This window comes from Canis lupus, chromosome 29, assembly GCF_003254725.2.
Source record: "Canis lupus dingo isolate Sandy chromosome 29, ASM325472v2, whole genome shotgun sequence".
Taxonomy (NCBI): domain Eukaryota; kingdom Metazoa; phylum Chordata; class Mammalia; order Carnivora; family Canidae; genus Canis; species Canis lupus.
Window position 1 is genome coordinate 946765 of NC_064271.1, and position 9108 is coordinate 955872.

At 49.2% G+C, this 9108-nt stretch overlaps 1 protein-coding gene across 1 annotated transcript; it reads left to right on the top strand.

Annotated features, from left to right (window-relative positions):
* The first annotated feature begins 2324 nt into the window (after positions 1–2324).
* On the top strand, positions 2325–4576 carry LOC125753963 (uncharacterized). The gene is made up of 3 exons (XM_049103732.1): positions 2325–2556; positions 2952–3444; positions 3606–4576. Exons 1-3 carry the CDS (start codon positions 2325–2327, stop codon positions 3994–3996), a joined length of 1116 nt encoding a protein of 371 aa, XP_048959689.1. The 3' UTR covers positions 3997–4576.
* Positions 4577–9108: the final 4532 nt, after the last annotated feature.

Sequence of the window (9108 nt, forward strand, 5' to 3'; positions counted from 1 at the left end):
CATTAGTGTTAGTTCTGGTAGACTCTGGAAATTTGTATTTTTCAAAACTTTCCCAAGCAATTGTAAGGATCCATCAGATTTAGAACATACCTAGATCAGGGAAGAGCAAATGTTTTCCACAAAGGGGCAAATAGTGAATGTTTTCAGCTTTGCAGGACATATGTTCTCTATTAAAATTACTCAACTCTAATGTTGTAACATGAAAGCAGTCATAGATGATACTTTAAGTGAACAGACAGTTAGGTTTGGCTCACAGGTCACAGTTTGCCAACCTCTGGCCTAGATTACTAGTATTTGTATTAGCCAGCTGACATTGCTATAACAAAATGCCACAGACTGAGCGGCTTCAAGTACAGACATTTATTTGTTTACAGTTTTCCTGGCTCACAGATGACCACTTCTCACTTTGTACTCACTTTGTACTCACATGGTGGAGAAAGAGAATGAACTCTTTGGTGTCTCTTCTTATAAGAACCCTGATTTTACTGGCCCAGGGTCTCACTCCTATGATCACATTGAACCTTAATTATCTCCTAAACATCTATCTTCCAACACTGTCACATTGGGGTTAGGGCTTCAATGATCGAATTAGGTGGGGGCACACAAACAGTAAGTCCATATCAGTATTCCCTAGTTTAGTAAGTAGTTGGCCTTTTTGAGGATTTGAGTTTGGCTTTAATAAGTTCTTATTCAACAGACATTTATTAAATATATACCACACACTGGCAATATAACAGTTCCTGGGTAGACAAAATATCCCTACTTCTAAAGAGTTCATTTACAACAGTGGTTGCCAAGCAAATTGATCATAAGAATTCATTTCAGGCTTGTTAAAATGCAGGTTCTATTTCTCAGCGTCACATTAATCCTACTCTGTGGAGAGGTACTGGTAATCCTCTATAAAATAGCCATTGGTGGGCAGCCCCAGTGGCTCAGCGGTTTAGCGCCATCTTCTGTCCCGGGGCCCGATCCTGGAGACCCGGGATCAAGTCCCACGTTGGGCTCCCTGCATGGCGCCTGCTTCTCCCTCTGCCTGTCTCTCTCTCTCTAATGAATAAACAAAATCTTTAAAAAAATAGTCATTGGTGATATGGAAAATAAAAAGAGAAACGTGGTCTGGGACTATGGGTATAAACGTTGTTTCCTGAGTTGACTCAGGGGCCGTGCTCCATTCAGTCATTCTATAATTCCTGTGGTGTTAACCATGAGCCATGGTGTGGTGCAAAGAGCCCTTGACTTAGAATCAGGAAACCCATGTTTGAAACTTGGTATAATTACTCATTAGTTATGTGACTCTGGGGAAGCTATGTTATCTTCTTGAACTTCTGTTTCCTTACATGTTTAGGGGATAAAATACTTATTTAGGAGGCTCATTATAATAAAATATGAAAGTATTTTGACAATGACAAATAATGTATACAGTAATTGTTTGTTATGAATCGAGTCCGGCCTTACTCCCAGAGAATCATCTTGGCCTCCAGGTCAGACTGGAAAATTATGTTGGGTGGTGTTTTGGGAGAGGAACAGAGGTATAGAAAGAAAACATTTCTATTCGTTTTACCATCCCACTTTCATTATGGACTAATTACAGCTGGAGAGGGCTAGTAACAAGTATCATTTGTATAGGTTTGTCGATCCTTGGAGGCTCAACTGAAATACTACTTTCTTGTTCGGATTTCACTTTCCTGTTAAATATTACGCGGGTAGGAACTCAAAGTACGGAAAAGCCAGATGGGCTATTTGAAATCCTTATAGGCTTAGAAATGCCTCTGTCCTTGAAATGAAGATTTTTCTAGACCATTGGTTACCAGAGATGGGCCCTTTGAGTATTTTGCACAGTTTGAAGGAAATCAGCCTCATAAATTTAGTTTCCCTCAACAAAACAGATTTGCTAACTCAGTTTTCCATATAAATCTATTCCCGTAAGAGCTAATATCTTCTGTTTCTCCTGAATGCCAGCAATTCTACTATCAATAAAATAAAAATGAGATTTTTACACTTTGAGTTAACATATCAGTGTTGATGGATGAGCGAACTTCGGTGTTCGGGGATTTTGAAAGTAGAGTTCACTGCATCCACGTGCACACACGCACCCCTCCGCCCGAGCAGCCAGCAGCCGAGCAGGCGGCCTTGGGAGCATGTGGTCTCCGGGGAGCGGAGGCTGGCGTCGCCCTCGCCCTCGCCCTCGCCCTCGCCCTCCGGCGCTGGTGACACGGCGATGGGGCCTCTGAAGACGCGTCCGCGCTCAGGGGGTGCGGGGGTAGCAGCGCTGCGGTCGGCCCGGGCTCTAGGACAGCACCGGCACAGGCGGGAGAACTCTTGCGATGCCCTTTGCAAGAAGCTACAAGAACCGCTCAAGTCCCACGTACGGTCCGAACCGGGACCAGGACCACCGCTGCCCGGTGCCCCCTGCGGACCTCGCTCGAGGACTGGCTCGGGGGCGCGGGGCCTGCCGTCCTCCTCCGCACACGCTGGGCCCGAGGTCCGGCGCCCTCCAGGGCCCTGGGCTGCGTGCACGACGCCGGCCCAGTCCGCGGTACCGCGCCCGGCAGCCCGGCCCCTGGGGAACGCCGCGGGCGGGCGGGCGGGGCGGGGCGGGGCGGGGCGGGGCGGCCTCGGAGCGCGCGGGCCGCGGCGCGGGGCGGGGCGGGGCGGCGCGATGACGTCAGCACGCTCCCGGGGGCGCCGGGCGGGGCGGGGCGGGGCGGCCTCCAGGGGCCGGCGGCCGCAGGGCAGTGCGGGGCGGCCCGCGCGCTCCGAGGCCCCGCCCCCGGCCCCCCCCGACCCCCCCGGCCCCCGCCGGCCCCGCGTCGCCGCGATGCGCTCGGCCCGGCCCCCGGCGGCTCTTGGCGGGCGCTGCGGTGCCTGCGCGCGAACGGGGCCCGCGCTGCTCCCCGCCGGCAGGGGCTGCACCGCCGCCGCCCCCCGCGGGCTCTCACGTCCGGGGTGAGGCTTCCGAGCGAGCCTCCGCCTCGAGGGGCGCCCCTCCCGCAGCCGGCGCCGCCCTCCGAGCCGGGGCGGGCGGCTTCCGGCCCTGCGCTCCCACCGGCCTCTGCCCTCCACGCATCTGTTTCCACTTTTCCAGCGTTTAAACTCCACGGTCTGCGCCCCCCGCGCCCCCACCTCTCCCGGGAAGGGCGGAGGAGCGCAGGGCTGGGGCGGCGGCGCGGGCCGCGGGGCGCAGAGGGGACGCAGCCGCGCCGCAGCCTCCCCCCGCTCCCGCCACGAGTCCCATCTCCTCCTTGAGCTTAACCACTGGCGAGTGAGACGCGGGAGCCAAGTGGCCGCTGCGTGTGGACGTTGGTGCCCTGTGGGGCCCGTACGCGGTGCATCGGGGTCTCTGTGCCTCGGCACCTGCAGCTGCAGCCGCGCCCCCGACCTGCCTCCCCGCGCGCTGCGGCGGCCTCACCGGGACAGGTGGTCGGTGCCCTCACCCCGGGACAGGTGGTCGGTGCCCTCACCCCGGGACAGGTCGTCGCCGTCCCCCACCCCGGGACAGGTCGTGGCGACCCTCACCCCGGGACAGGTCGTGGCGCCCTCACCCCGGGACAGGTGGTCGGTGCCCTCACCCCGGGACAGGTCGTGGCGTCCTCACCCCGGGACAGGTCGTGGCGCCCTCACCCCGGGACAGGTCGTGGCGACCCTCACCCCGGGACAGGTCGTGGCGCCCTCACCCCGGGACAGGTGGTCGGTGCCCTCACCCCGGGACAGGTCGTGGCGTCCTCACCCCGGGACAGGTCGTGGCGTCCTCACCCCGGGACAGGTCGTGGCGCCCTCACCCCGGGACAGGTCGTGGCGCCCTCACCCCGGGACAGGTCGTGGCGCCCTCACCCCGGGACGGGTCGTCGGCGACGGCACCACCACACGCTGTACCGGGGCGGGAAGGCAGGGGCTGCTCCGCCTGGGGCGCTGGGCCTCGCCACCCCGCAACCTGCCTGGGCTCCAGAGTCACCCCCAGTCACACCCCTCCCTGCTCATACAGTCTCACGGTGTTAGGACAGTTTGTTTCTATTAAATGATTTTAAAGACGTAAAGATAAAGGAACCAAGCGCCGTGGTGAACCCCGAGTCTCCTGAGGCGAGGGAGAGTGATGACGACATCTCCCAAGTGGAATCAGCAGCGAGGCCTCCGGGAGAGACTTCTTGCTCCCAACCATCCCATAGAAGTCACTTCCCCAGGGCTTTCCATCAGGTGGCTGGTGACCTCAGGGTCACTCAACCGGAGAGCTGCGCTGACTTCTTGAGATGTACTTGCGGCTCATTTCCATTGCACCGTGGGTTGAAGAAAATAACTGCTTTGCCGAAACATTCCCTGCAACAGGAGGAGGCGCTGGGCTTTTTCCTGGAGTTGTCTGTGAAGGCAGCTTACTGGTTCTTCAGAGCCAATATGATGCCTCTGACAAGGTACTTCAAAAGGATTCCAGGTATTGTTGGGATCGATGCCAAAATCTGCAAAAAACAGGATTTTTGTTTTTCACTTGACTCTTTAGAGTTTCAGCTGATGGGACAAGTTCTAAAATACCTAATACAAACTTGCTATAATGTGATAAAAAATAAAAGAGAATGAAAAATTCTGATTTGTGTACGTGTGTATTTGTATATAAACTCTAATTATTTTAACATTTAATGTTTTATAGTGTATTAGCTACTCTACAAAACATACACAATACAGGAACTCTCGATAGGAAAACAACATGAAATGACTTATTTTACTTTAGGGATTAAAAAAAATTAGTTTTCTTTTCATCTACTTTGATTCGTCTAAATCATCTAAATTTGGCTTTGTACCCAAGAGCACAGAAAGATACCAGACTCTGAAGCCAGCCTCTCATGAAATTGCTAGGCTAGCTCAGTCTCCAAATCAAACACGCTCAGTAGCCCCCCTTGAAATGGAAACCAAAAGTGAGAATTTCTCCCAACTCCCTTCTCCTTCCTCCTCCTTCTCCTTTGTATTAAATATCATTTGAAACAATCAGGAACTTTTCTCTGGCAATGAGTCACTGGCAGGAAAGCAGAAAGCACCACTTCAGAACTAGGGAAGAAAAACATCTCTGTGACCTCGCTTTCATTTTCATCTGAAGAAGTGAGCCATTGAAAGTGTTAACTGTCCTCAGGGTCTGCCTGCCCAGGGAGCTCCTCAGTGCTGTCCATGTGGCCCCAGGGGCCATTCCATTCCTGCAGCTGCAGGATTGCCAGGGGCCAGGAAGTGAAGCTCTCTCAAGGCCTTTCATTTGCTGTGAACACAGGAGTGGCTTAAATTGTTCTCAGTGCAGCACCTTCACTCTAACGTTGAATGGACAAGGAAAGAAGATTCAGGACTAGGGGAAAGTAGGCAACACAAACATTTCTCAAAGGGAAGGCTGTTTTCAACAGGCAGTCGGTGACCCTTGCCTTGATGAGGAGTGAGGGCACAGTATGCTGCTTGTGAAGGGGAAACACTGTACCTTTATGCAGAGTTTGGGAGGTTATTAGGTCTGAGATTTATGGAAACAGAAGGATTTAAAAATAAGAATAAGAAGAAACTACCTCTTGCCTGGCCACAGGTGCAGGAGCAGCGGGACCTCTCCTCCCCACGGGGCTGGGAGACTTGCCTCCTGCAATCAGTGTTAAGTAATGTCCCATTCTGCAGGACCTCAGGGGACCATCTGTGTATTGGGATCAAGATACAGTAAGGAGGTTAGAGAATTACTTGGAAAAAGCAGGCTTGCCACCCAGAAACAGAGTTGGGATATGGGGGATTTGAAAGGTCCTAGGCCTCTAGGGGACAAGCCTCAAAGTTTTTCTGTTCGGGACTGCTGCAATCTCTGGAATCTACTCTTCTGGGTCTCTGGGTCTCCCCTGTGTCTCTCTCGGTTGAGCTCGACACAAAGAAAGACAGCTTGGTGTAGAGGAACCAGATAATGGCTCTACCCAGAACTGCTCGGGCCAGTTATTAAATCTCTCAGAGCAGGGTTTGGAGCCAGACAGTTCGGGTTTTAACACTAGCACCAGCTGTGTGATCTCCATAAGGTATCCAGCCTTTCCGTGACTTAGTTTCTTGCCTATAAAATGGACATATCGAAAATGCCCAGCTTATTTGGTTGCTATGAGGATTAAATGAGAAAAATGCATGTGTTTTGGTTAGAATTCTGGCTTGCAAACAACATAGATGACCTCTGGCTAACTTAAGCAGGGAATGAGTTTATGAGAAGGCTACCACAGAGAAGCCTGGAGATTTAGGTTTAGAAAATGTGCAAGAACCAAGGAAGGCTGGACCTTGGTGACCCTGGACACTGGTTGGGAGTCAGGTGCTGCCTCAGGACTGGGTTCCATTGCCATGGGGAGACTGGCTAACCATGGCTGAGAGAGAATCATTTTCTCTGGATTCAGTGGCCCATCTGAAGGGTAAGATGCAAGGCATCAGGGTGTGTGTTGAGGGAAAGTGGGACTCATTCCCCTAAATAGGATGAAAGTTTAGATGTTGAGTTACTAAACAATGAAAAATATCCATTAATGCTCAAAGTGTGTAGAATGTCAACTTACAAGGGGCGAGCACTCAATAGAAGCTGCTGGGTACAATGATTTATTTCTATATTCTATGAAATGGTTATGATAACACCTTCCTGAAAAGGCATAAATATATCAAAGACCAAGACTAATACTTAACCAAGTCATAGTAATAATAAACACACTTCACACATTCAAGCTGGTATTATCATAAGAATAGTATAGATGAGTGAAATTCATGGATAAATTACAATATTTTAGTCTGATTAGCAGCTTCAATGTCCTTTTCCATAAATCACTATAAAAGAGCAAATCGGTCAAGTTGTCTTTCCTTGGTTTACTTTTCTACTTCACTATTGACACTTCCTTATAACCATTCCCACTTCATAGGAAAGAAAACATTTGCTGAAAGCTAAGTTTTCTCCTAAAATCAAATTCTAATGAAAAATGTACACATGACACAGAAAGCAGCATTTATTCATTTTCATATTAGTTTCTAAGTCTTGAGACAATGCTTATTTTTAGCTCAGAAGAATATATACTGTCTTAGAAAACAAATGTGAATGATGTCACTTTAAAGAATTTTTCACAAGGTTGGAATTGTATGTGTTAGCAATTTTCTTAAATTTTTGATGACAGGAAATAAACAATGAAAAGTTTTCAGTGTGTTATGTATTTCTTCAACTCCTTATTAAAAATGTAGCCTGCTGTAGCCAGGGATCAAGATCCATGGGGGAGGAAATAGGTCTGCTGTAGGCATCTTCTAGAAACAAACATCTCTTAGATGTGGGCTTCTAATTCTCCTGCAATTATTTAATACATTGTGTCCATTTGTTTAATCTCTTTTGTCCTCTTTAAGGTCAGCAAGGGTAGGAGTGTTTGCAACATATTCCCTGGGGGGCCCAGCTGTGCATTAGTACTTAGACTTTTGAGCCCGATGACCTGGCTAACGCATCGGACTTGATGTGCTCTTTCCTTGTTATGTGACCTGTGCGAGTGACTTCAATGCTCTGTCTCAGTTTCTTTATCTGTAATGTTGGAGGTGATACTGTCGTATACCTCATAAGGTACCTTCAAGGTTAAAAGAGGTAACAATGCCTACAAATTGCATAGGACAGTGTAAGACCAACAATAAATACCAGCAATGAGCTAGTTGTTGACTGTCTGAGTTGTAGGTCATCTGATTTGCAGTGAATGGATCTGCCCACCCCAAGGATGGAAAACTTTAAAGCTGTTTGACACCAACTGAAATATCAAGACCATTTGCAAATGGTCTGTTAGAGACACAAACGAAAAGGCTCAGGATTCAGGATGCATTCTGGAAACAAAACAACGGAAAACTTGAGAAAGCCCTTGTGAAATAGAGGGTCTGGATACTGGTTTTGATGAGTTAGAAAAGCTGACTTTGACAGCATTTTCCACTCGGGGCAGGAGCTTGTTTATAGTGCTCACCTGAAAGCAAGCCAGTGATTCTAGTGGTTTTGAATGACCCTGCACACTTTAGCTCACTTAGGAAGGGGGTTTCTGCACATTGGCAGTGACATGAAGATTCAGAGGATGAGGTTATTAAACAGAGAAAGCTGATGTTCTTATTCCCTGGCAGCTGCTCACTCAGTGAGATGGCTACTGGGGAGTGGGCATTGCTTTTCCAAAATGGACTTAGGTTAAGATAAATGTACAATGAGGGAATGGACACTTTGAATCATGAGCATCCCCCTCCCCGCCCCGCCCGTTTAAACAGTGCTGTAACCATTTTAAGACCCTAATTAAGGTTTTATAAGTAAATTGGACTCTGAAGCTACAGGATAAAACATGACTTTCTGCTGGTAAACCTAGGTCCCTGTGTTCATATCTGGATTTCTCAGCTGCAGGGTCCTCTCCAGGATTCCTTTTGAATATGCATTTCATTTTTCATTGAAATTAAAGCTGCTGACAGATTTAGACAGATGGACAGGGGCCTCAGTTATACAGCTTTACTAGCAACCAAAATAAAATTGTGAAGTACAGCAGGTGGAAGTTGGTTGATTAGGTTGGATATTTGCTATTCTGTGAATCCAGTGAGCCGCCTGCCCACTTCTGCTCACATGCACATGGGGTCCACATCCATTCATTTTGTGGATGCTTCATGGGTTTGGTCTGTCTCAGGGTCTCCTATCTTGCTACTTGCTCCTATAACTCTGGATATCATTGGGTAGGTTAAATGAAATCCTTCTGCAGCTGGCATAGTTCCAACCCCTTTCACTATTTTCTTTGCACTGAATTCAAGAAGAAGTGGGCTTTGGGTCTCTGTATGCCTGAGCTAGAAGGACAAAAAGTTCACTGACCTATGTTTGTAAGTAGTCTAATGGTAAGAATATGCTATAGGAAAGCCTTTGGGGGAGGGGGAAAAGATGGCAATAAGTTGGCACTATTAAAGATGGTACCTTCATGGAATAAACATCCAGGAGGAAACCACAATATTAACCACAAGGGGGCTGGACCACAGACCACAAGCCAAGAATAGACAGGCGACCACTTCCTGAATACAGTGGCTTTGCTTGCCAGGGTCATGGAGGAGGCAGCTGTGAACAAAAGTGCAGGATTCACCTGGGCTTTTGCTTGTGCAGGACGCTGAGGATCGGCA

What these genes read in the sequence shown, in the direction of transcription:
- LOC125753963 (XM_049103732.1), top strand. Translation starts at nt 2,325, where the DNA reads ATGCCCTTTGCAAGAAGCTACAAGAACCGCTCAAGTCCCACGTACGGT. An exon ending in GTACCGCGCCCGGCAGCCCG is followed by an intron (nt 2,557 to 2,951) that starts GCCCCTGGGGAA and finishes GTCCGGGGTGAG; the next exon opens with GCTTCCGAGCGAGCCTCCGC. An exon ending in GTGCCCTCACCCCGGGACAG is followed by an intron (nt 3,445 to 3,605) that starts GTGGTCGGTGCC and finishes ACCCCGGGACAG; the next exon opens with GTCGTGGCGCCCTCACCCCG.